This window comes from Lepidochelys olivacea (assembly GCF_965140295.1).
Source record: "Lepidochelys olivacea isolate rLepOli2 genome assembly, chromosome: 1".
NCBI classification, from domain to species: domain Eukaryota; kingdom Metazoa; phylum Chordata; order Testudines; family Cheloniidae; genus Lepidochelys; species Lepidochelys olivacea.
This window is the reverse complement of record NC_140411.1, coordinates 255,205,264-255,233,062: the sequence shown is the minus strand read 5'-3', so window position 1 is coordinate 255,233,062 and position 27,799 is coordinate 255,205,264. Positions and strand designations below refer to the sequence as shown.

Sequence of the window (27,799 nt, the reverse complement as noted above, 5' to 3'; positions counted from 1 at the left end):
TGGCTCTCCACATCAACGTCAGAGAGCTGAGAGTGGTGCGCCTGGCGTGCCAGACCTTCCGGGCATACTTAACGGGACAATGTGTATCAGTTATGATGGACAACACAAGGGCAATGTTCTATATCAACAAACAGGGGGATGCAGGTTCCTCTCCCCGGGCCAGGAAGCCCTCATGTTGTGGGACGTATGTAGAACATTCAACACACCTACAGCGTCGGACTTCCCTGGGGTACAGAATAAGCTGGCGGACCACCTCAGCAGGTCCTTTCACAGCCACGAGTGGTCCCTTCACTCGGATGTCACGAATTCAATCTTCCAGAGGTGGGGATTTCCCCAAATAGACCTATTCACCATGCAATGCAACAGGAAGTGCCAGCAGTTCTGCTCCTTCCAAAATCACAGCCTGGGCTCCAGAGCAGACACATTCCTCCTCCCATGGGGAAGTTGTCTCCTATATGCCTGCCTTTCTGCCCATACCGCTTGTTCACAAGGTACTCCTCAAGATCTGGAGGGAATGAGCTCAGGTCATATTGATAGTGCTGGCGGGGCCAGGCTGGAGCTGATACACATCTCTCCTAGATATGTCCGCAGAAGCTCCAGTTGCCCTGCTGCTATCCCCAGACCTTCTGACACAATATCATGGTCATCTCCAACATCCAAGTCTCAGGTTCTGCACCTCATGGCATGGAAGCTCCATGGCTGAACCCGGTGGAGCGTCCCTGTTCAGATCAGGTTAGACAAGTCCTCCTTGGCAGCAGGAAACCCTGTACGAGAGCTACCTACTTTGCCAAGTGGAAGAGATTTTCAATCTGGTCAGCACAGCACCATTCGTTCCCAACACTGGCCTCAGTGCCGCTTATTCTGGACTACCTCCTCCATCTGAAGCAGCAAGGGCTTTCAATATCATCAGTAAGGGTTCACTTGGCTGCCATCTCGGCCTTCCACCTAGGCGTGGAGGGCCGCTCTGTCTTTACTAACCCGATGGTCAACCGGTTTCCAAAAAGGACTCGACAGGCTATATCCTCATGTCCAGCAGCCTGTCCCAGCTTGGGACCTCAACCTGGTCCTTTCTAGACTCATGGGATCGCCCTTTGAACCCTTGGCGTTGTGCTCCCTGCTCTACCCCTTTTACAAGGTCGCATTCCTGGTAGTGATAACCTCGGCCAGGAGAAGCGTCTGAACTTCAGGCCCTCACATCAGAGGCCCTACACTGTGTTCTATAAGGACAAGGTTCAGCTCAGACCTCATCCTGCTTTCCTACCAAGGGTTGTATCACAGTTTCACATCAACTACGACATCTTTCGCCTGGTATTCTACCCTAAGCCGCATTCTAGTGGCAGGGAACAGAGACTTCAGTCACTGGATGTCCATAGGGCACTAGCCTTCTACATTGAGAGAATGAAGCCGTTCAGAAAATCGGTCCAGTTATTCGTGGGGGTGGCGGGCAGAATGAAAGGTCTGCCTGTGTCGTCACAATGCATTTCATCATGGAGCACATCCAGCATTTGTAAGTGCTACAACCTGGCGGGAGTTCCTGCACCTCCAATCACTGCGCATTCCACCAGGGTGCGGGCTTCAACAACAACGTTCCTGGCTCAGGTTCCCACTCAGGAAATCTGCAGAACGGCAACGTGGCCTTCCATTCACACTTTCACCACGCACTATGCGATTACTCAGTATGCCAGAGAAGATGCAGCCTTTGGTAGAGCAGTGCTCCAGTCAGTGGATAACTCTGACCCCGCCTCCTGAACTTGGGCTTGAGAGCCACCTGACTGGAATTGACATGAACAAGCACTTGAAGAAAAAACAGTTACTCACCTTCTCATAACTGTTGTACTTCAAGATGTGTTGTTCAGGTCCATTCCAATACCCAACCTCCTACCCCTCCGTCGGAGTAGCTGGCAAGAAGGAACTGAGGGAGTGGCTGGTCGGCAGGGCCCTTTATTGGGCACTATGAAGGCGCAACTCCAGGGGGCACCCAGGCTGACCCCACGGATGCTGCTAGGGGAAAAATCTTCTGGCTATTGCGCATGTGCACGCACCTGATTGGAATGGACATGAACACCACTTCTCGAAGAACAACAGTTGCGAGAAGGTGAGTAACCGTTTTTTGTTGTTGAACCTCCTGGGACTAGCCAGGTGTCACGTTTGTAGAATTTGGAAGCCCTTTATGCCATCGCTTTACAAAAGACGCTTGGTCAAGTGACCTTAGAACTAAGCCTTTCCTCAAAAGAGAAGCCTGCCAAGAAATTCTTAGAGAACTGATCTTCATGCCAAGACTGAAACTGGCAGGCATCCATGTTTAGCCATCTCTTTAAAGTGATAAATTTTTAGAATTGCATCAGATATGAAGGCCCCATATGACATGTAAGGCCAGAAAATTTCTTCAGGACAACTTAAACATTTAATTACAGAAGCTGCATAAGTAAGTACATAAACTATGAAGTCTGCACTGGAAACCGAAAGGTCATCCTCAGAACTTTTGCCCTGCTTAGAAGTTCTATTCCATTTCCTCCCCCCACTCCAATTAACATCAGCCATGTGAGCACTAGTTTAGGGTCCAATTCTGACACCCATGCACAGGTTAAGAAATTCCTTTCCTCGCAGACAGTCCTACTGAAGCCAATGGTAACACTCACAGAATAACACCAGAACATAGCCCACTAAGATTTAAGATACAAAAATGAAACTCTGACATCATAAAACGAAAGTCCACTGAATCCAATGGATTTCACTTTCATAACAGAGAGAGTAAGTAATATCATGCCTTCATGATTAAGACTGAATTAATTTGATTGGGAAACAATTTGTAATAAATATTTTTACTCAACTAATTGGGGTGTTTATAGCTAGTTCAAATTGGCATTTTTTCAAGTTAGACTTTTTTTAAAAAAATCCCTAAAATACCTGCAAGATTTTTATTTACCATTTCATACATTATCTCCCCTCTGACCAGTTCTGTCAACCCAAATACAAGGTTACACAGGGGAAAACCCCCCGCAAGTGTTTATTCTCTTCCTTACGTTCAGTCTGAACATCTTTACCCTCCATACTCCGTTTCGGGGGGGGGGGGCGGCGCAAACGGGGGGAGAGAATAGCATTCCTCTCTGCAATCCTCCTCCTCAGCCATCTTTTTGTTAACAAATGAGCAGTATCTCCTCCATGGTGTTTTTATCCCCTTCTCTCTCTGTTCCGTCAGTTCATCTTCTACTCTTTCCCCTTCACTCTTATCCAGTTTTGGCAGTGCTTTAATTTCTTCCTCTCTCTCTCTCTCTCTCCCCCTCCCATCTCTCTACTCAGTTGATGTCCACAAAATAGAGTGTTGCCAGATTGAGACATTAGTTTATGACAAAAGGGATGAAGAGATGAGTTTACCTTAAGTAATTCAAGAATTTTTGGAGAAAGATCAAAATACCATTGTTAAATTGGGAATCTGTCTGACTTGCTCAAGATAATGAATGTAGGAAGCTGAGAAAAGCACAGCTGTCTTATTTTTCTTCCACAAAGACCGAAAGTTAACTTGAGCTATCCCATGTACACAATTTGAGCAGGACATTTAAATACAACCCGTTCTCTATGGACTTAAAAACAACAGTACAGTAGAACCTCAGGAGTTACAAACACCAGAGTTACAAACTGACTGGTCAACTGACTGGGGGGGAGGAGGAGGGAGAGGGAGAAGAGGACCAAAAAATTCAAGTACAGTCCTGTATTAAACAAACTACTAAAAAAAAATACAGGGAAAATTTAAAAAAAGATTTGACAAGGTAAGGAAACCGTTTCTGTGCTTGTTTCATTTAAATTAAAATGGCTAAAAGCAGCATTTTTCTTCTGCATAGTAAAGTTTCAAAGCTATATTAAATTAATGTTCAGTTGTAAACTTTTGAAAGAACCACCATAATGATTTGTAACACCTCCATTCCCGAGGTGTTCGTAACGGAGGTTCTACTGTACCTCTTTAAAAACTAAAATTTGGGTACAACATGCTACAGCAGGGGCGGGCAAACTTTTTGGCTTGAGGGCCACATCGGGTTTCCAAAAGCGTATGGAGGGCCGGTTAGGGGAGGCTGTGTCTCCCCAAACAGCCAGGCGTGGCCCAGCTCCCACCTCCTATCCAGCCCCCGCCGGCTCCCCCAGGACTCCTGCCCCATCCAACCCCCCGTCCCATGACAGCCCCCCCGGGGACTCCTACCCCTGCTCCCTGTCCCCTGACCACCCTTGGACCTCCCACCCATGACTGCCCTCTGCCACCCCATCCAATCCCCCTTCTCATTCCTGACTTGCCCCCCTGCCCCATCCAACCCCCCCCCCTTCCTGACTGCCCGCCCGGGACCCCTGCCCCCATTCCCCACCCCTATCCACACCCCTACCCCCTGACCACCACCCCCAACTCCCCTGCCCTCTATCCAACACCCCGGCCCCCTTACCGCACTGCCTGGAGTACCGGGGGCTGATGGTGCTACGGCCACCCCGCCCAGAGCACCGGGTCAGACTGCAGCTCTGCAACTGCGCTGCCCAGAGCATTGTGTGCTGAGGCTGAGGGGGAGGGGAGACAGCAGGGGCGGGGCCAGGGGCAAGCCTCCCAGGCCAGGAGCTCAGGGGCCGGGGAAGAGGGTCCTGCAGGCCGTGGTTTGCTCACCTCTGTGCTAGTGCAAAGGCTTGACAGTGGGGATTGTAAACAGGTCTCAGAACATCCTACCCACCTTCCTTTTCCTTATAGCTAGGAAGGAAGTCTCAAGACTTTGCTGCTGTAACATGGGTTTGCAGTATGGAAGAGGTTGAGAACCACTGTGCTAGGGAATCAATTTGCTTTTCTTCCCCTGCCAGCCCTGCATTTTGTACCGATTACCCCTCACTACTGTTACCAATAGGACAATATTAACCCACTGGACCCCCTTCTTTCTATAGTTAGGAGGCACTACTAAATAGCAAACAAAAACTTATTTCATTTTAAATGCGTAACTAATGCTGTAAGAAAGTTGTGATTTTTTGGTCCAAAAGTTGTGGCCAGTTTGTTAAAGTTGCAGTTTGAGGTGTGTGCAGGACCTGAACTATTGTTCTGTAACTGCCTAGATGTTGAGTTGGCAGCAGGGTCTTTACCCTCTAAAAGGGGCTGGATACCCTGCCCCCCATTCCTCCAATCCCCAGGTTAGGTGTGGGGGACGGACGGACGACAAACACCTGTACCCCAGAGCCATCCCCAGAGAGCCTTGGAGGTCCTGTGGGGTGGGGACTGGCACCACTGGAGCTCCCCTATCCCAGCCCTGAGCAGGCAAAAGCCCCAGCTCCTACCTGGTCTCACTTGTTGGGACCTCCCCAAGCTCATCCCTTGGCGAGACTGGGCAGCCATAAAAGGCAAAGTCCTTAAGGTCACAAAGGACCACTGCTGCTTGGTGGGCCCAGCTTGCACCATCTAGCAGCGGCAGAACTGCACGTAGGCAAAATGCGAGGCTAGTGCCAGCAGGGCCAAGTGCCAGCAGTGGCATTTAGCACAAAACCAAGCCAGCAAGCAGAGCCAGCCCTATCTTCCTCATCTGCCTCATGATAAAGGGGTGGGTGAGCCAAATGTAAGTGGCATTGAAACCTCCTGCACCAGGCCGCAATGCCACTCAGTTTTCTTACAGCCTTAGCTTTTTCTACAACCTAGAAAAAGCCTGCACACAAATATAGCTTTCAAGTACTATTATATTTTGAAGCGTGACTAAAGAACATGGGATTCTGGGTTCAGTGTTTGCCACCCAGTGATCTCCAGAGCAAGTATGCTCGGATTGTGAGGAAAACAACCCAGCACAACAGAGACAACCTGGCTGCTCAAGAAGTGTTTGGTTTTAGGAGATTACATGCCAGACAATTCTACAAACAGAACTCAGTTAATAATTCTGCTGATGTGCAACCAAGAAAAAAATCCAGCTCACTCGCCTACAGCCATATTTCTCCTCTGCAGCACTAACAGAAGAAAAAGCTCATCAGAATAAGTGAACAGATTTGATTTTGGTTAAAGTCAACAGATATTGAATAAGATGCTTTTATATCATCAGATTCCAAAACTGGTCATCAGCTTCAATGTTTGTCTCAATGATTCCTGAATCAGACATATTTTAACAAGATCTTTTTCTTTAAGCTGCCAGCCCTTCAAATACAGCCTAGGATCTGAAAGTCAAACTGAGCTCTTTCCATCTCACACATTAACACTAGTAATAAAGGTTCAACTGGCAAATTGTGCTCTCAGTTACAATAATGCAAACTCAGTCTTAAAACTATGCCTTTTAATACTTGTGCAACCTCCCTGCCTTCAATGGGTTTGCACTGGGCAATAAATTTTACTTAGTAAACAATTCTGTTGTTGTGCAGACAGAATAGAAGTCAACTCACTCAATCTTAAATGTGTTAGTTCTTCAGGGCTAGCAGCAATAAAAGAATGTCATTAAAACAAATTAGAGTACTTAGCTTAATCCTTGCGTGCAGGGATAAATTATTCTCACAGTCATTCTTTTCAGAAATGCACTGCTCTTCAGCTCATTTTCTTACCATCAAATAAAAAGATAACAGAAACTTTGTATCTACCTTCTGGTGGTTCGTCATTAAGGTATGAAGGAACTTCCTCTTGATTTTTGTCAGTTTGATTCATTATTGCCTAAAAAAGAAATTCACATCTACTGTATATCATTTCTGGCAAAATCTGAAACAATTTTAAAATTTAAATACATGCACATAAAAGTTCCCTCAAAAGGACCCTCTTTTCTGTATGAGATAATAAGCAAACAGCATATTCATTACTATTTTTATCGATGGCTGCGGGTTCAGATTCATCTCCGCAATTTCAATACTGGTGAAGAGTCCTAGAAAATGGAGTCTTTAAGCATAGAACAGGGTCAGACGACACAGTGCAAGCCTCCTTGCCTCACTAGCATGTCTCAACCCTGCCTTGGAGGGATTGCCTTAGACTTGCTGGAGAAAAGGGGTGGGCGTGAAGAAGCCAATGGGATACTGCAATACCTGGCTATAAATTACAGAAGAACAAATTAAATGGTAGAGGTGCAGGAGAGCATACTATATCCAAGAGATTCTTTAGAACTTAGAGAGACAATTTAAGTGATAGGGAACATACAGCAGAATTTGAATGGGTAAAAATTCCAAGTCATAAAAATACACCAGTAGGTTCTATACTGGATTCCTGATTAAGAGAGGCAGCAACAGTAATAATGGGCTATTTTAAGCATCTGCACAAAGACCCATCAAGTTGCTTCTCTATGCCTTAAACAATTGCTTTTCGGACCAGCTAGTTCTAGCGCACACTGAGAGGTCCATCTCAGTCTTAAGTAAGGATTTTATTCAAGTAGCAACCACAGTTGAGCCCCCTAATAGCAACCACAATATAAATAAGTTAGATACTCTCAAACATCATACCAATAATGAGTATTGAATTTCAGAAAGTGCACTATCTAGTCAAGAAAGACTCTAAACTGGAAAGTAAAATCAGAGTCCTTAGACTTGTCATGGAGGCTACTAAAGCATACCTCTCAGAATACACACATACCTTTAAAGAGAAAAGGAACTAGGAAGGCAAGAAAAAAAATAAGCCGTAACTATGGTTGGCTAAATGGCACGGATCAAGGGATATTTGAGCTAAACAGATATCCTTCAGAAAGTGGAAATCCAAACCTGGAAGACAATAGAAATGAGCATAAGCTATAGCAGATGAAATGTAAAACTGCAATTAGGAGGGCTAAAAGGAACTTGTAGTGCAATAGCTGAAGTATATAGATCAGAGGACTGCAGTTTGTGAGATGCTACGCCCATAGGAAGCAACTGAAGCTCATAAGGACGCTGTAGAAAAGCAAAGTTATTTCTTTGCATGACTCTTCACTACAGACTATGTTGACAAGACAGATACCTCAGACCTACTTTTGTCAGGTAACAAAGATGAGGTAATATAAGAGACAAACATTCACAGAGAAGGTGTTACAATACACAGAAACTAAGAGAAGTCAATAGGCCCAGATGTTAGACATCCAAGAGTTCTGAACGAACTACGAATTGCTAATGAAGGTGCTGTAACAAATTGCAATCTTTAGGAGCAGTTACCCTGAGAGAACTGAAAAATAGCTTTAAAAAAAAAATAGATGCTATGGCAGATATTGAGAACTACTGACTAGTAAATCTTTCAGTACTTGGCAAACTGATTGAAGTGATAATTAAAATCAGAATTAGAGACCAACCAGATGAACATATGATAGACCAATCAGCTTACCTTCTATAAAAATAATGCCTTTCTAAGCTATCAGAATCCTTTGAACGCATCAACTAAATAGTGTCTAAAGGAGAACCAGCTGAAACTGTTTGGCCTTTCAAGAACTTCTGTAAAAGATCCTCACAAGAGACTGGTGAAGAAATTACAGAGTCACATGGTTGCTTTTTAACCTTACTGCCAGGTATTAGAAACTGGCTAAGGAGACAAAACGGAGAATAGGAATAAATGGACAGTTTTGAACATGGCAAAAAGATTAGTAGCAGGGGGCCACAAGGCTTAATGCCAGGACTACCTGTTTAAATATATGTACTAATGAACAGAAAAAGGTGGTGACCAGTGAGGTAATAAGTTTCACAGATAATTTGTTGCATTATGATAGCACCTATCAGCCCCAAAAAAGGATCAGAGTACCATTGTGCCAGGCATGGGTACAAACATGAAAAAAGACAATCATGCCTGTCCCAAAGAGCTCAAACGATACATGACAGACAGGAAACAAAGTTCGACAAAATAGACAGATGGGGTGGGGAGAAGTACGACAAAGAGGTAACTAAGTGAACAGCTATACAAAGTTTAGGTTAGTTGGAACTAGAAGATAACTAAGAACTTCAGATGGACCTGACAAAGGTAGGTGAACAGGCAGAAAGTTGGGAGATGAATTTCAGACTAGAAATTCCTAGTCTAAAGATGAAGCATAAAAGAAAGGATAGCAGTATATAAAATAAGAGGTATAGAAAAGGTAAAAAGATGCTTTTATTGTCCTTCATATAATAAAAGAAGGAAAGTATGTTCAGTGAAACAGAATAGCAGCAAATCTGAAACTGACAAGGAAAAACCTTGTGGGGGGGGGGGGGAGCACAGTTAACCTGTGGAACATCCTGCCGCTAGGAATCTTTGAAGCAAAGAGCCAAATAGGATTTTTTTTTAAGTCAGATATTTCTATGGATAATGAGTATCTAGTGCTACATTAGACAGCGGTAAAACAATATTGTTTTAGTGGGATATAAACGATGAAGTATGAGAGTTTAAGACTATCCTTGCCCATTAGTGGATTGGAAGAAGCTTCCCCTGGGAACAGATTATTCCCTAATTGTCTACTTCAAGATTTCTTGCCAATTCTCTTGAAGCATCTGATACTGACACACAGGATACTGGAATAGAAGGACCACTGGTATGATTTGGTATGGCAATTCTTATTTACTAGTCTACATCTCCCTTTAGATTATTGGGGTCTACAATAAGTGAAAACATTAAACACTGAACTCTGCACTGTTCCTCAGATGTCATCCACAACTTGATGGTTTAAACAGTTAAAACATTAAAACTTATCTCCATTTGTCAGTTTCTAATTCATGTTGTAATATTGTACTTATTTTAATCTCGTTTACATTCAGCCATCTCCTTTATCAGTTTAATGTCATCATAGAAATAGCTTGCCGACATCTAAATACTACAGCTAGTATCATGGTTCTCTAGTTCTCAGGTTGGTTTATCAGAATCTGTTAGAATTGTACTGATTATAGTTACAAAAGGTGCTATGGTGAGTACTTTTGAGTTTTTACACATGATATGCTAGGTTTCAAAGCTTCGGAACTGCTGATCTACTATACCAGTACTTTAAGGCACGTATTGGATTTTAGTAGTATCATGGGTTGTGTTTAAACAAGTTTGTCGAATAACCAACACCTACTGTATCAGTACTAGGGAAGGTGACAAATAACCCAACAATTCTGACTGGCAGACCTCTGGAATGGACCTTTCATGCAAAGGAGACACCCCCCACCCCCGCAAAAAAAACAAAAACCCTACACCGTAACTATAAAAGCTCTTTTCCACTCAGAAGTTGTCCAGTTAACTAGAGAACCAACTCTCTTAAGATATTAGGGGCTCATCAATGAGGCCGATTAGCCAGATTCAAAGGGATCCCTCCCCTGAAATATTCAACCTCCAGCAATACAGGTCTGTGAAACTTCTGTGACAAACTATGCCAAATGTATTTGATCTGAGCCCATTGTAATGGAAAGTACTTTTTAAAAAAAGCTATTTTATACATTAATAAAGGACACTCACCATGATGCGTAGATGACAAACAAAAGGGGGAAAAAAAAAAGGCGTTCATATTCCTGAAGAAAGTGTACTAGAAAGCAAGATTTGCATTTTAAAGTGAATACAATAAACGTTTAAAACTACTACACTGAAGGTTGTGTTTTATTTAGTTGTGATACCTAAATTAAATAATATTGCAATGTTCTATAAAACAGCGGTTGTGTTCCACTTCAGAAGTGACTATTTTTGAGGTAGGTAAATGGATTATTCTATGCACATATGCAGCAAGATGGAATGATTATTTAAAGTCATAACAATCACTTGATTTTTAAGAACGGATTTAAATCAGATTGAGACTTCACAAAACTAATTTGAAGATTTGTGCCATTTCAATTTGAGATTAAAATTCAGGATGAAGTACAATATGAAATGCTGGTGGGTTTTTATTTTTTAAATGCCACTACTAGTAAAGTTAAGACACAATTACAGGCAAAAGCCAAAAGGAAAATTAAAGCCCTCACCCTGAAAATACTTAAGTAGGGTTATTCCTATGAATAAAATTATGTACCAATTGACTTCAGTGGTATTACTCATGCGCTTAATTTTAAACATATGCATAAGAGCTTGCAGCCTCATGCTAAACATTTATTAAAGAACTTATTGGCATAAAGTCTTTGTTGCTTCAAAATAAAATTGACTAAGTGGTTCTAACAACGAAAAGTTGTTTAAACTTTCAATATATTAACATAGTTAAGTTTTGTTTTCTTCAATCAGTCCAAAATCCTCAAAAATAGGACCTTAAAATTACACTCCTATGGAAGCGATTTTTCAAGAGCTCCTAAACGACTTCAAAACCAAAGTCCCATTGATTTCAAACTGCAAACCCTGATGGAGTATAGCCTGGTTGAGCTTTTTCAACTTTCTTGATCTGAGGAATTTCAGCGCAACAGAAGATGGTGTTGGTCGCAACTATAGAACAGGCTACATGCTTATCAATTTTGTGTCTGACTTTGTGTTGCTCTCACAACAAGAATGTGAATGAGACCCTGGACTTTAGTCTGTTTGGACATTATAAATGTGATCAAGTCATTGGTACCTAAGCGGCTATTAATTTTCAGTTCTGCGTTCAGTTCCTTTTTATCTGTCAACACAAGGTCTAACATAGAATTGCCCCATATTGGATACAACACTTTTTGAATTAGGAAATGGTCATCTGTATTTTTAAATTCTGAGGCGGTTTCCGTACTGGCTGAATGATGCCTCCAGCACGTATCATTCAAATTTAAGTCCCCCATGATCACGCAACATTTTTCCCTACACATTATAGATAGGCACAGAAGGATGTTTTATACTTCGTTCTTTCGCTCCCTAATTGTTTGTAGGATTTGGGATTTTACATATTTTTTTTCCTCATCTACTAAGAAGTTTCACACTTAAAAGCTTAACTCAGACTCACAGACTTAAAAGGCAGAAGGTACCATCACGATCATCTAGTCTGACCTCCTGCACATTATAGGCCACAAAACCTCCCCACTCACTCCTGTAATAGACCCCCTAATCTCTGGCTGAGTTACTGAAGTCCTCAAATCGTGATTTAAAGACTTCAACTCTACTGTAAGAAACAAGTCCAGGGTCTCATTCACATCCTTATTGTTAGAACAATGCACACCCATGCCTTTAAAAGAGCCAATTTCTCAAAGCTGAAAATTATGCCCCAAATCAGCTGGAAGGAAGAAATTAATCAGAGAAATGTAAATGCTACTTGCAAATTATTTAAGAACACTTTACTAGATGCCCCAAAACAAAAAACAACCAAAAAAAAAATCAAGGAAGTACTGGTTAAAAACCCAACATGGTTTAGAGGGCAAGTGAAGGTAACTATTAGAAAAAAAAAGGGGGGGGGGGGAGTTGATAGTAATGAGTATAAATCTGCAGCTAGGAATTGCAGAAAATTCACTCAGGAAGCAAAGGGACACAAGGGGGAAAAAAAAAATCTATGGCCTAAGTTAAGGAGTTAAGTATATTAAGAACAAAAAGAATCCTAACAATGGTATTGATCCATTACTAGAAGGAAATGGAGTTATCAATAATAATGCAGCAATGGCACACATGTTCAATAAATATTTCTGTTCTGTATTTTGGGAAAAAACAAGGATGTAGTCATATGATGATAACACTTTCCATTCCACTAGTATCTCAGGAGGATGTTAAACAGCCACTACTAAAGCTAGACATTTAAGTCAGCAGGTCCAGATAATCTGCATTCGAAAATTTTGAAAGGCCTGGCAAAGAAGCTTGCTGGACCATTAATGCTGATTTTCAATAAATCTGAGAACACTGGGAAGTTCCAGAAGACTGGAAGAAAGCTAATGTTGTGCCAGTACTCAAAAAGGTTAAACTGGATGACCCAAGTAATTATAGGCTTGTCAGTCTGACATCAATCCTGTGCATGATAATGGAGTGGCTGATGCAGAACTTTAATTAAAGGAGGGTAATATAATTAACACCAATCAACATGAGTTTATGGAAAACAGATCCTGTCAAACTAACTTGATGTTACTATCTTTTTTTGATGAGACTACAAGTTTGGTTGATAAATGTAAGTGTTGAGATAATACACCTAGACTCCTGTAAGGCATTTGACTTGGTACCAAACCACATTTGATTAAAAACCTAAAAAGATAAAATTAACATGGATTAAATGGATTAAAAGCTGTTATAGATCTCAAAATGTAACTGTAAAGAGGAAATCATCATTGAGTGAGTGAGTGTGTTGCCAGTGGGGTCCCGCAGGGATCAGTTATTGGCCCTATGCTATAACGTTTTTATCAATGACTTGGAAGAAAACAATCACGGATACAAATTTGCAGATGACACAAAAAATGGGGGAAATGAAAGGACAGGTCACGGATACAGAGCAATCTGGATTGCTTAGTAAGCTCGGCGCAAGCAAGCAATATGCGTTTTGATACGTGTAAATGTATACATCTAGGAATAAAGAATGTAGGCCATATTTACAGGATGGGGAACTCTATCCTGGGAAGATTTGGGGGTCATGGTGGATAATCAGCTGAACGCGAGTTCCCAGTGCAACACATTGGCTAAAAGGGTTAATGTGATCTTTGAATGCACACAAAAGAGGAATGCTGAGACGGAATAGAGAGGTTATTTTACTTCTGTGTTTACCACTGGTCCAACTGTTGCTGGAATACTGTGTCCAGTTCTGGTGACCACAGTTCAAGAAGGATGCTGATAAATTGGAGAGGGTTCAAAGAAGAGCCACAAGAATAACTAAAGGATTAGAAAACATGCCTTGTAGTAATAGACTGAGCTCCCTGAATCTATTTAGTTTAATAAAGAGAAGTTTAAGGGGTGAGTTGATTGCAGTCTAAGTATCTACATGGGGAACAACTACTTGACAAAATGGAATCTTCATTCTAGCAGAGAAAGGTCTAACACGATCCAATGGCTGGAAACTGAAGTTAAACAAATTCAGACTGGAAATAAGGGGTATGTTTTTTAACAGTGAGGGTAATTAACCCCAGGAAGGGTTGTGGTGGACTCTCCATCACTAGCAATTTATAAATTAAGACTGGATGTTTTTCTACTATTCTCTAGGAATTATTTTGGAGACGTTCTATGGCTTGTGTAATACAGGAAGTCAGATTAGATCACAGTGGACCCTTCTGGCTTTGGAATCTACAAATCCAATTTAACAATCAAGACTAAAACTGGAAGTAACACATTAGCAACATATAAATAAAAATCTGGTTTAAATTAAAATTAAATTTTATCTATCCTGATATATGACTTAACATTCATAATTAAAGTAGCAAGTTACATATTGAAAGTCTCCATTTTCCTATCCATTTTTCCAAAAAGTTGTCTTTGGTGGGCTGAAATTTTGCTAAACATATTATTGGACTGAAATTTTCCTAACAGACTAATTTTTTGGTAAATGTGTAGAAAATCCATTCAGCTATTTTTGAGCTGTTGGGTCAGGAAATAATTTCTTTCTGAAAAAAATTCAAACGTTTGTACATGGCTACTTCAAAAGATGGGTAGATATGAATAAATACTGTAGGATGAAAACAGTAAATTATGTAGTAAGCAATCAAAAAGTGGGGTTTTGCTTAAGTACAAAATAAACTGCTGTTTTAAGTTGCAGAACTATGAAGTTATGCAAAAAAGCCATGCAACTATATATTATGTAGGTATCTTCAGAGCAGATAACTACACAGCTTTAAGATGCCACAGCTAGAGGTTATAGTTTGTTTTTTTTTCCTTTGAAGACATAAAAAGAGAACCAAGTGCAGAAATGTATAATATGGAAACGGTTGCATGTTTCAGAAAAGATAGGAACTATGTAAATTAGAATTCCTGTATCAATGCTGAATATCTGCAATGTAGATGAGTTAACACTTTTGATTAACCAAGAGTAGGGAATCCATATGGGCAATTCTCAAGGGGGGGGTGGGGGGGGAAGAGTTAATTACCACGGTAAACAGTGGTTCATGGAGAGGATGGCCCATATGGAACCCCATGTCTCAAATTAAGGATTCCTATGTTAGTGAAAGAAACTGGAGGGTGGTTGGAGGGACAAGGTGGGCCCATCTGGGTCTTAAAGGACACTGCTTGCTAGAAGTTGCTGATCTCGTACAGGACTCTCGCATCAGACTGTTCAGGATGGACAAAATACAGTGAGTGAGGCAGCTGTTGAATATTTATTTTTATCCTCACTGTTCAATGAATGGATCTGTCTCATTCACTGTATGCTATCCAACCCGTGCATTTAAAGAGCTTTGAAACCTGGCCTCATTTATTACACAGAGTGTAATATGTCCACAGAAAAATGTTAAAAACGTACCCTCAATTACAGTATAAATCCAGTTTTATGTGGATAATTGCAGACAGAATGTAGCCAAAAATAAAGAGTTCTGTGAATTTTTGCCTCATTCCCCCTGCACCATCCAACCTGTATATTAAGTGAGACAGAAACATAAGACCGTATGAGTTAATGTAATTAAGAGGTGCATCATAAAGCGTACGCACAAGTAGCAAAGTTAAAGACATATGAGGAACCCGAATTTTGGTACTGCCTGATTTTTCAGTGTAACTTTGCAACCTTACCATACTTTGAATGTAGTTTTTGGATGGAAATTTCATCATGTGAAACAAGTTCTTAGAATACACAAGATACACTCTCAATAAGGGAAGGGCCCTTGAAGACCCAACCTCATTTAATTCACATTACTAGATCATACAGAATGAGACACTGTTTCTATGAAGCACTGCCTCATTGAATATGTTCTGTGAGTGTCCATATACACCTGCACATGCAATGTGCAAAATGCTAATAAAACAGAAAGATCATTAGTTTAAAAGCTTACTCTATGTTAAAACCCAGTACACACATCAAGTCCAGTTTTTAAACGCTTAACTTAGTGAAAATCCATTTTGGTTTGACCAAGAGGCACATCTCCAACGTATGGTCTCTGTTTCTGCCTAAACCTTTGAGGTACTAGAGCCATTCAAAACAGGAATTGTAGTTTCTCCTCTTTAACATACTGGCAGAAGTATTTATCATGCTCCATACTCAAAAAAGTGGCCGAAAAGGCTTTGACTAATCTTTCAAAACCCCTCACTCTCAGCAGACAAAAGATATGGAAGTTTCAGCCCAAAAGATGAAAGTTTTACAGAGTTATTGAAAAAAAAATAAAAAGTTCTTTAGAACAGAAAATGAACATGGGTAGGCAACCTTATGCACAGGAGTTACTACAGGTGCCAAATACAAGACTTTACTCAGGATGTACAAAATGATAAAATTAACCCTGCTGCAAGTACATGAACAAAAACAGAAAGTGTTAGAAAATGCTCAGATTAGTTGTGTAACCTTCCTGTGCATTAATACAGTTATTTCACTGAATAAAACAAAGGTTATCACTTACCAAATATATTACTTCATTCAGCAGTTTCCACAATGATATTCTATATAAACCTAGGAGAAAGTAACATTTTTAATTACATCTTACAGGGCAGTGTTTCCAAAGTGATTTGCTTACTTGTGTCATTCTGACATGCATTTGTGAGCCTCTCACTATACACCCTCTCCCCCAAAACAACACAATAAGGACACTTAAGTACTAAAGGAGAGAGCCAACATTTCACAAGTTTTATTTCACCTCTAACCTCTGTAGTCTTGGGCAATGGGAATAATGTCCACCTACTCCACATAGTGTCATGTGAAAGGCTTGGGAACTAGGTGTCAAGATGGAAACTTTCCTTAACAAGCTGGGGGGAGGGGGATGTCTTAAACCAGCAATTTGTGCAGAATTTTAGCTTTCATTTAGAAGAGTTCGGTTTCTAGTTGTTACAGTTCAGATTACCTTCCAAACATGAACTAATGCAGCACTATCTTTCCGAGTTCGCAGACAAAACCCTGCTCAGTGTTTCCACAGCTAGGTGTCCCAAGCAGCAGCGTGAAATCTACATAACTGGTTTGTTTCAATACTACTAGGCAGAACCCTGTGGGAAGGAGTGAAACTTACAAGAAGCAGGTCAATTTTATTTTGCTACTGCTGCTTGGAAAGATTATGAGAAGCAGCTTCAAAGGCACTGGAACTATTTACCTGGGAAAAGTGCTCCAAACCAACCAGTTACCATGTCAGGTTCAGGAAGGGGTGGAGAACTACAATCCCCCTATACGCTCCTAAACAGTCAGGAGCAATAGTGGGCACCTTGCGGCCCCATCAGGGCAAACCACTGGCAGGCCACCAGACCATTTGTTTACATTTGCACGGCTGCCTGCAGCTCCCATTGGCCAGGAATGGCAAACCACGGCCAATGGGAGCTGCAGGAAGTGGCACAAACCTGGCCACCACTTCCCAAAGCTCCCACTGGCTGGGAACAGCGAACCACAGCCACTGGAAGCTGCGGGCAGCCATGCAAATGTAAACAAATGGTCTGGTGCCCCACCAGCGGCTTGCCCTGACGGGCCACGTGTAGCCTACGGGCTGCTGATTGCCCACCAGTGTTCAGGAAGCTTGGAGACCGAGGTCATGAGGAAAAGAGTTCCTCCTCCTTTCCAGCAAACACAGAAGACTTCAAAAATGTATCAGATACCTACTAGCCATAGACTGATACAAAAGATGCAGCCCCCAAAACAAGATGCAAGGAACTGCACCTTAGAAAGAATCCTAGCACTTTCTACTACAGCATAAGTGTGGGTAAGAAGGGAGACTGGAAGGAAAGCACTCCCACTAAGCTTCTCATCAGGGTACTGTTCCCATGTTGATTACCCCTGACTACTAATTTCCTACTTTAAACCTTAGTGCTAAGTGTTATGGTTAAACGTGCTAAATCTTCCTTGGCACGCCCACGGGTTTCCGCGTCCAGCAGACACCGGAGGACACCATCGCAGAGATCCTATGAGATGCAGCCAGGATCGACTCCTCCAAACTGGCACCATGGCAGACAATCAATACCTTGAACATCTTCCTGATCCCCCGTATTTCATTCATCTTGAGGGGATCTGCCGTGGTGAAGGTATCTCTTAACAAGGCAGACACCACCACCAGACAGCCACGTGTGGATGTTTCTTAAGAAGTGGATGTTTCTTCCCCAGAAGGCCAGCAATGAACTGGTGTACATCTCACACAGGCAAAGCAGCGCCAATGTTCCTCGAATGGGTGATCTGTGTGATGTTGCAGTGATCACTCATGCCTTCCGCCTTCTGACATGCCCGGACGCCACGGTGAGGAAAATCACGGAAAGTGCTATGTAGGATGCAGTCAAGAAACGAACCACCAGAACCCCCCTCCAACCAAGATGTCGCCACCTACCTGAGCGGCTCGCTGGAAGGCGAATTTGGAAGAGAGGGGGGAGACTTTGCTTCACTCTAGACTTGTGCCCACGATTGGAGAAGCATATCGGCTGCCACTGGACGTTGTGCGAGGAACACCAGGAGCTGGAAGTCCTGGTGCCACAGGTGAAGAATATAGATCATACTATCATCACTCCAAGAGCGAGAACCATGCTGGAGAGGACGCTGAAGGATGCCATCTGCTGCCAATATGTGGAAAATCTGAAACGGAAGCCGGACCAGGGCAAGGTGTTCGAGGTGATGTGCAAGTGGGACACCAGCAACCACTTGCTCCCAGGGGGCAGCTTCACCTGATTTGCCGACTGGAGGTTCATCCACAGGGCCCAGCTCAGCTACATCCCACTGAACAAAGCCGTCCGCCACAGCAATCAGGACAAGTGATGCAGGAAGTGTGGCTATGCCAACGAGACGCTACCCCATGTCCTGTGCAGCTGCAAGCCCCATTCCAGAGCCTAGCAGCTGTGACACAATGCCATCCAAGATCACCTGGCCAAAGTCATCCCGGGGTCCATGGGGAAGGTTGCCGTAAACTCCGCCATCCCCGAAACCAACAGCCAACTGCGACAGGACATCGTCATCACCAACGAGGACTGGAAGAAGATCATTATGATAGGCGTCACAGTGCCCTTTGAGAACAGGACCTCGGCCTTCCATGATGCCAGAGCTCAAAAAGTAGAGAAATATGCCCCTCTGGCTGATACCTTGAGAGCTAAGGATTACCAGATTCAGACACATTTACTAATCATCGGAGCCATGGGAGCATCGTACCCCAATAATGAGCAAGTGCTGAGAGAACGTGGAATCGGTCAACACTACGCTCGGCTGATGCGGCAACTCATGGTGTCAGATACCATCAGGTGGTTGAGGGACATCTACATAGAACACATCACCGCACATCGGCAATACCAGGAGGGATGAGCTGGAGTGCCGATGAGAAGTGCAGACAGGAAAGTAACAAATACTTTCCTCATGGATTGTATTTTCTAAAGGGACAACCTACCTAATTCTCAATTACTGAGGGACAATCTCCACTCATTGCTATATTTTGCTTTCCACAACCAAATCTCTGTGTAACTTTTCCATTCGTGATGTACCCGAGTATTTGGATTCTAAAATCTAAACTGTATTGTTAAATCTATTCACCTAAATTTGTGTTATTGCTGATTATGTACTCTATGTATCATATGACTTTTAAAAACAAACTTTGTATTTGTGGATAATCTAAGCACTATACCCAGATGTACACTCTTTTCTCAACCTATGTAATATATAATTTTTTAACATTAGCTTTAATAAAAAATTTTAAATCTGTTCTTATTAGTTCAGCATCCACCCAGACACACTGTGGGTCATGCTACTTTCCAGGAGAGGAGCATGTCTTATTTTTGCTGCCCCCTCAAGAAAATCTATTTCAGTTAATTTAGGTGACTGGTCTGAAGTTTGTTGGGTTCCTGAAACAAGAGACAGTGCATCAACACCATCATACACTCAGCCAGAAATGCAGTAAGGACCCAGCAGTGTGCCCAGTGTTAGTATTATTATGGAGAAACAGGACTTCTATTTAAAACCCAGTTTTCAAGCCTCTCTAAAATCTGCACACACAGTGAGATCAGCCTGAGAACTGACATAGCATTTCTGGGGACAGGGTGCAGTTTGCAGGGCAAATGTGAGGTCAGTTGATCAAAATGTACCCGAGATACAGACAGTCATCCATATGAGCAGTTTTAAATTGTAAATCTTTTTCTAAACTTTTTTTTGGTGCAGAAAGAAGAAAGGAAGGAGTGATCAAACAAAAAAAATCTTATATCCCTGGACTGTGATCTAGTATCCAGCAACAGGCTCAAGCTCCAGAAGTATTGCAAGAAAAATATTGGATGTTCTTTGGTTCTGGAGATGAGCCATTCCTGGATCAATGCTGAAGTGCAGAGATGCCAGTAGTGAACACCACCACCAAAGAAAGAACAGTACCAACTAAAAGCAGGCTCATTGAGTAAGTTTGCAGGAGCCAACCCAGTTAGCAAGCAATCTACCACATTAAAATAAAACATGTTAGAAGTCTGAAGTGCAGAGTCAAGGTAACATTTCTCCCACACAATACCAACCTTAACTCTGTCCCTGTAGTAATGCCAAGAAGAACTGGGAACATTACAACACTTAACACTAACAGAACTTGAAATTTTCTCTACACCCATAACAATTTGAAGTCAGAACTCTTTACTTATGTACTCCAATGGACCCTCAATATGCTCTGGACAGCATCACTGCTCTGGAGAGTACTTGCTGCTGATAGTCAGAAATCACACTGCAGAAAAAGGTTTAGGGAGGAGCAAGGTACTGAATTAAATGGGACAGAACTAAGGTTATGCAAGTGGACCTTCACTCTACATTTGCTTGTTTTCCAACACGTGTATTTTGGAAATTAAACTCATGGCAAGGGAAGTGGCCTGTCCCCCACTACCTAACATCTCTCATGCATTACCAAGATGTTGTCTCCCATCTCCACTTTGCCAGTGAAGTCAGCCTTCATTGCCTACTTTAAGCTTTCCATATGAGCACCTTTGTGCTTTTTCCAGTGCTGTCTCTTATGCCTGGGATGAGTTCCTTGTCCTTTTTCAAATTCCTCATTCAATTTTCTTTGCTATGATATCTAAAAAAATTAAAATTGGTCTATTCTTGTCTTCTTCTTAGATTGTAGGCTCTTTGGGGCAGGGGCCTTCTTTTTGTTTAGAATGTGTACAGTGTCTAATACAATGGAACAACAAGGAGTCCAGTAGCACCTAAAAGATAAGTAGGGTTTTTACCCATGAAAGCTTATGCTCAAATAAATCTGTTCGGTGGCACCTAAAAGACTAACAGATTTATTTGAGCATAAGCTTTCGTGGGTAAAAACCCCACTTATCTTTTAGGTGCCACCAGACCCCTTGTTGTTTTTGTGGATACAGACTAACATGGCTAACCCCTGATACTTAGTACAATGGAGTTTAGGTTGATGACTTAGGTTCCCAGGCTCTACCGCTATACCAATATGAACTCTGAGTACCTGCAACCTTGACGTGATGGCAACAAAGGGTTTTAGCTTTTTAAATATGAATTTGTTCTTGTGACAGTCAAGTAAACAAGTGTTTACTGGGTAGCCTTAGAAGTTGGTGTATAAGCTAATGTTAATTTGTGCATTTAAATTACCTGTCCACCTACAAAATCCTACTGTACTTCCATCCCTTACTCAAGGGGAGATTTATGAAAACACATAGCTTCTTTCAGGCCAATTTCCATTCAGTGAGCTGTGCTTCAATAGTAAGTATTTCAGTTTAAAGCTAAAGGTAAAAAAATAAACTTGTAGTAACTCAGCAATGCTAGACACATTCTGCAATTGTTTTCTATATAAAAGCTGCCATATCTTCATTCATACGGCTGTAAGTGAGAGCTTTAACGAACAAGTGCAGGGACCTGCCCAACAATATTTGCACAGAGATTGTCTATTAGCTTAGTGCAACCACCACAGCTAGTGGTGTGGTTATAAAATAATGAGTTTATTTTCAGGCTAAACCAAGTAGGTAGCTGCATTAAGTCAATAGTGACCAAGTTTAAGTAATGAACTATTTGCATACAATTTGTGATACCTTATTCATATATATTTTGCTGTAACAGCCTTTTTAGGAGACAATGCAACTTATTATGGGGAACACTGATAAAAACTATGACAAGTGTTTCATATTTTACATTACTACTGTATCCCAAAACAATTCTGAATTGATAAAGGACAGCACAAACAGACAAAAAAACAAACAAAGAGGAATGATCAAGGAAGAAAAGATTTTCAGGTGAAATTGTGAGAGAATAGCTGAAGCAGAGAGAGAAAGAAAAAGAGTAATAGCTGCAGAGAAGACTTTCACACCAACTGTTGCAATAAACAAGATTCTGTGGAAGAGTGGAGCGAGGGTCAGCACCAGACAAGTTGAAAGGGAAGAGAATAAAGCCAGATCCTTGAGCTAGCCTAAAGTCCATAGAGAAATTAGGAACCCAGGCACTTTTGAGCTGAATCCTGAAGTTAACTGAGAACTAGAGGAGGAATCCAAGGCTGTAATGCAGTCCAATTTCTTTCGACTTGCAAACACAGGTAACGCCACTGCAGCATTCATTCACACATTAAAATTTAACAGACTCTCCGGCGAACCAAGGAATATTGTTTTGAAGCAAAATCCTGCTCCATCCCCTAGTGTTTTTCCCTTCCATTTTATATTTGGAAATCTCCTAAATCAGATTTTAGGACAAAGAACATGTAAGCAAATTTCCACATAAGTTGTGAGGAGACAGTTTATCATTTCCTCTCTATTTTGAGTAAGCTCTGGGTGCCTCTGGCCCAATGCAGGCTGCTGTCAGCTGAAAACAAACTTGAGTGACCTGATAACCACTGCCTTCCTAACTGCAGTTCCTCCAGTGGGGACCCTGAAGCCAGAAAGTGGGAACTTCTTGGACAGCGGGAATGACGTGGCAGGAGAAGCAGTGATTTAACCTGGAGCCGCTGCCACAGGCTGCCCGGGCTCCTTCTTTGCCCCCACCCCCTTCTGCTCTTCCACGTTGTGCACAACCTCCGGCTCCAGGCACATGAACACCTCCCTCCCCGGCCAGAGTGCACAGAAGGCCGAATTCTGCTCTCAGTTACACTTGGCCAAGCCCCGCTTTTTTTTTTTTTTTTTTGGGGGGGGGGGGGGGGGGGAGGGGAAGAGATGTGTCACCTGCAGCTAACGCCCCCAAAGCTGCTGATGGTAACTTCCCGGGGGGGGGGGGGGGGGGAAGGGGGTGTTAAGGAGCGATGTGCGTGAACTACAGCCAGACACATCACACACCCCGCTTCCCTTCTGCATCACGGAGGGCAGCAGAGTCACCCCTGAAGGGCGGCACAACGAGGCCCCAGCAATAGAGAGACCGAGCAAGAGGAGCCCAGGGGGAAGATTACCCGGGGGGGGACCCGGACAGGTCTTTCCTTTGTGCCCTCTCCCACCCCGCGCCGGGGCGGCTCCGGACGCGCGGCTCTGCCCCCGGCAGGCTCCCTCCCACCCGGCAGGGTCCAGCCAGAGACATCCCCCCGCCACTGTCGCGACACAGCCCCCCGGGCTCCTGGGAATCCAGCCCGAGAGCCGCCTCCGCCGCCAGCGCTGCCCCGCGGCTCCCCGGGGAGCCGGCGCCCGCCGAGCGGCCAGGCTGCTGTGGCCCCGCGCTACTCACCCGCCGCGGGGAAGGGGAAGGCGCCCGCCGGCTGCAGCCCGCTCCCTGCCTGGCGTACACTTAACTCTCCGGCGCCGCTGCTCTGCGGCTGCTGCCGACGTGGCGCCCGACGCGGCCCGCCCCGCAGACCCCGCCCTAGCCCGGCCCCCGGCCCCCGGCCCCCGGAGGGGCGCGCAGGCGCCGGCTCCCCGCCTGCCGCCGTGCGTCGCCCGGGGCCGGGCAGGGGTCCGGCCCTCGTCCGTCAGCTGCTGACTGGCCGGGCAGGGCGATGGGCCCTGGCCCCGCCTCACATGGCCCTGCTGGGGAAAAGGTCCCGCGGAAGGGGGAAGGGGGAGATCAGCCAAACTCTGAGCTGTTCCCCCCCCCCCCCCCCCCCAAAACGCCTGCTCTTGGAGTGCTGTGGTGTGTGGATAGGAAGCACAATCCCCCACCCTGTGGCCAGCTCTGTAACTTTCTAAGGCCTGGGCTACACCTGATTGCTGGGCTCTACCCTACCAAGTGACCTGGGCTGAATTACAGCATTCAGGGCTGTGAAAAATGTCATGCCCCTGACAGTGGAGTTAAGTCGACCAAAGAGCCCCGGTATCCAACAGCGCGATAAGTCGACAGGAGAATTCTTCCCTCGACCTAGCTACCTCCTGTGGGAGAGGTGGGTTTACTATAATGAATGATGAAAGAGCCTCTCCCATCCATTCCTGTGGCTCAGCTGCAGCTGTCATATTTCTAGTGTAGACATAGCTTAAAATGTAGGTGGACCTAGCTACATCACTCAGGCTGTTAAGAATTTCACTCCCTCCCTGAGGTAATTAGATCAACCTGATCCCCACTCTAGACAGAGCTAGATGAACAGAAGAATAATTCTGTCGACCATGCTACCTACCACCTCTTGATGGCACGGATTTAATAATTTTATTAAGATGATGTTGAAGTAAAAAGAAAATGGTACAGAGTTTAAGCACAGAAGTTTCTGGTTATCAGGGAATAAGGTACAGATTATCAAGGGGTGCGAAATTCGGTTTAGGAACGGGTGGCGTAAGGAATACATAATCTGCAATCTCCCCGATTGGGAGCAAAAGGTTAACGGGTCAAAGTACAGACATTGAGATATGGGGGTATGTTGTTCATATAATGGCTATGTTCAGGTGTGGAGTATAATGAGTGGATACGATGATGAGGATGGATTTACCCTCAGTGGGATTTAATGTTAAGTGAGTTTATGGTTCCAGTTCATATGGTCCAATGGAAAAAGTCTCTCAGTCCCTTTCCCATAGTTGATGCACAATGTCGTACCGGCTCACACCTCCTGGTACTGTCGGTGGCCGGCGATGTGTTAGATATAAATGTCCCTGGACCATCGGATGGTGTCCGAGACCATGAGGCCGTGATCCCACAGGTCCGCAGCACTACTACAGTGACAGAAAACCCCCTTCCATTGCTGTAGTAAGTGTCCCCACTGCAACGGCATAGCTGCAGCACTTCAGCCGTGTCACTGTGTAGACATAAGCTGTGTCTACACTCATAAATTTCACCACAAAAAGAAAACCACCTCCACAAGACGCATACAGCTCTTGCCACCGGTGATGCTTTTGCAGTGATGTGCAAGTGAAGACACATTCTTCCTGTTTACACAGCTTTTAGCCTCCAGAGGATATGCCACAGTGCCCAGGTGACCAGTCTGGCCAGCAACTCTGCTGCTCTGATGCTAGGTAAACAGACATCCACCCCTCCCCCTGTAAAGCCCCGGGAACTTTGAAACTCCCCTTCCTCTTTTCTTGGCAAGTGCTCACTTATCTGGCCAGGTGACAATGCCTGCTCCACGGAGCAAATGATCCCCTGCTAGGAGCAATGCTGAGCCACTGGATCTTATCAGTGTTTGGGGAGAGGAGGCTGTGCAGGGACCCAGGGTGCCCCACGATCATCCCCCCACCCCCTTCCCACAAGACTCATCGTGAAACTGGAGATAGCTGCACTGTAGGATAGCTGCCCTAGAGCACTGCTCTCATTCAGGATGGAAGTTCTGCTACTGTAAACACTCTCTGATGCCTGAGGAATTAAGTGAGTACACAAACCAGTGCTTTACTTTCACCGGTTCTCTATCACCAGTGAAACTTACAGTGCAAAACCTCTCATACCCTGAGTGACATAGTTATACCGACCTAACCCACTGTGTAGACAGTGCCTCCCATCAACATAGCTGCTGCCTCTCAGGGAGACAGATTAACTATGTGGATGGGAGAAGTCTTTCATCAGTGTAGCATCATCTTTACTAAAGCACTACAGTGGCATAGCTGTGCCACTGTAGTGCCCTACATGAAGACAAGCCCTTAGTATATTGCTTGTGTATGTGCACACTTGGCTCCTTGCATCGGTGCTGCACGTACTCACCAGGAATACTTGAATCAATGCCCAGTGCGGTGCACCATGGGTACATATCCCAGTGTGCAACCTGTGGCCGTCCAGCACCCTGTCTTTTGGCACTCCATGGTGGGGGAGAAAGAAGTCACACAAAGGTGACTGATAGCAAGGGGTCAACTTCCCAGCGTACAATTATCTCCATCCCATAATATCATCTATATCCCATAATTTTTGCACCTTTTTAAAAAAATCCCATGAACCTGCATGGCCCTTCTCGCTGTTTGCCATCTCTGACAGAAGTATGGAGTCTGCACAGCCCTGCATTATTGTCATGAATGTTGGAAGCACAGGATGCACTATCCTTCAGTATTTGCAGAGCCGCAAGAAGAACAAATTCAGCATGGAACATGACAATTTCTTGGAGGACAGATTGCTGTGGGACATAGCACGGACAAATTCAAGGCTGTTGGTGGCATTCACAGAGTAGCTGCAGATGGTGGAGTTCTTGTTCTGGGCCCAAGACACGAGCAGGGACCACATCATAATGCAGGCTTGGTCTGATGAGCAGTGGCTCCAGAACTTTTCGATGTGCAAAGCCACATTCCTGGGTCTGTGTGCTGAGCTTGCCCTGTCCAGCACAAGGACACCAGAAGAAGAGCTGCAGTGAAAATGAAGAAGTGAGTGGCGATCGCACTGTGGAAACTTGCAACGCTGGATTGCTACTGGTTAGTGAGAAATCATTTTGGAGATGGAAAATCCACTGCGGAGGCTGCTGTCATGCAAATGTGCAGGGCCCTTAATGTCTCCTGTTACCCAGGACTGTGACTCTCAGCAATGTGCAGGACATAATGGATGGATTTGAAGCAGTGGGGTTCCTAAACTATGGTGGAGCAACAGACAGTACACATAGCCCTATTTTGACACCAGACCACTTTGCCACAGAGTACATCAACAGAAAGAGCAATTTTTCTATGCAAGCATTGGTGAATCACCTGGGACACTTTGCTGACACTAGTGTGGACTGGACAGGGAAGGTACATGATGCTCTCATCTTTAAGAACACAGGGCTGTTCAGAAATCTAAAAGCAGGGTCTTTCTTTCCCAACCAGCGGATTACCATTGGTGATGCTGAAATGCCCCTTTCTCCTCTGGCTCATGAAGCTGTATGCTAGCCACCTTGATAGCACCAAGGAAAGATTCAACTACTGGCTCAGCAGGTGCAGAATTACAGTTGAATGTGTTTTCGGTAGTTGCTGGCGATGTTTACTCACAAGATTGGATCTCAGTGAAAAAAAATCTCAATGGTTATAGTTGCCTGCTGTGTCTTGCAAAATATCAGTGAAGCAAAGGGGGAAAAGTTGCCGACAGGGTGGAATGCAGAGGTGAAGCAGCTGTATGTTGTGTTTGAACAAGGCAACACACAGCAATTAGAAGAGCTCAATGCAGAGCTATTCGGCTCAGGGAAGCTTTGAAAAAGCACTTTAACAATGACCCACAATAATGCATTGCGGTATACTGTGCTCTACCTGGCCCTGCTGTTTTGGGTCCTGTTAGGAATTCTGTGGTGCTTGGTGCACATCAGTGAATATAGCACTGTCAATGCACCTATTAATTTTGTGGTGCTTAATGTACATTTGTAATTATTTCACTGTTTGTCATTGATCCTATGAGTTGTGTCACACTGTACAACAACAAGTAAGTGGGTGCTCTCAGAGCTGCTAGGCATTCTGCAGCATATATTGTGAATTATTAAAGATGAATTATTTTCCAAATAATAGAATTTTATTCAGTAACAAAACCAGTGCAAAGAAAAATCTGTGCAATTTAAAAGCACATTAATGTATTATTTTTTAATGTATTTTAAGAATTTAGCAAGGAGAAAGAACATTTATGTCCCTTTTACCTGCACATAAAGCAACTGTGGCTCTCATAGGTCAGTGTATGTGAAGCTGTGGTTGGTCCTTAATGTCCCCCAGTGTGAAGGTGGAGGTTGAGGTAGGGGTAGGCATGTGGCCCCTAATGCCACATGGAATGTTGAG

The 27,799-nt window shown here is 43.7% G+C and overlaps 1 protein-coding gene across 4 annotated transcripts in view; it reads right to left on the bottom strand.

Annotated features, from left to right (window-relative positions):
• The window catches only part of TMEM263 (transmembrane protein 263), a 32,420-nt gene extending 8,869 nt beyond the window's left edge, over positions 1-23,551 (bottom strand). Inside the window, exons 1-4 of one of the 4 annotated variants that reach the window (XM_084651322.1) lie at positions 23,406-23,494; positions 16,246-16,295; positions 15,165-15,272; positions 6,565-6,634 (exon numbers count right to left, since the gene is read on the bottom strand). In XM_084651322.1, coding sequence (XP_084507448.1) covers positions 6,565-6,628 — 64 coding nt within the window. In that variant the 5' untranslated portion in view covers positions 6,629-6,634; positions 15,165-15,272; positions 16,246-16,295; positions 23,406-23,494. Of the gene's footprint in view, positions 1-6,564; positions 6,635-7,537; positions 7,561-15,164; positions 15,273-16,245; positions 16,296-23,405 lie in introns of those variants that run through there. The other 3 variants (XM_084651325.1, XM_084651324.1, XM_084651323.1) reach the window with 3 other exon arrangements.
• Positions 23,552-27,799: the final 4,248 nt, after the last annotated feature.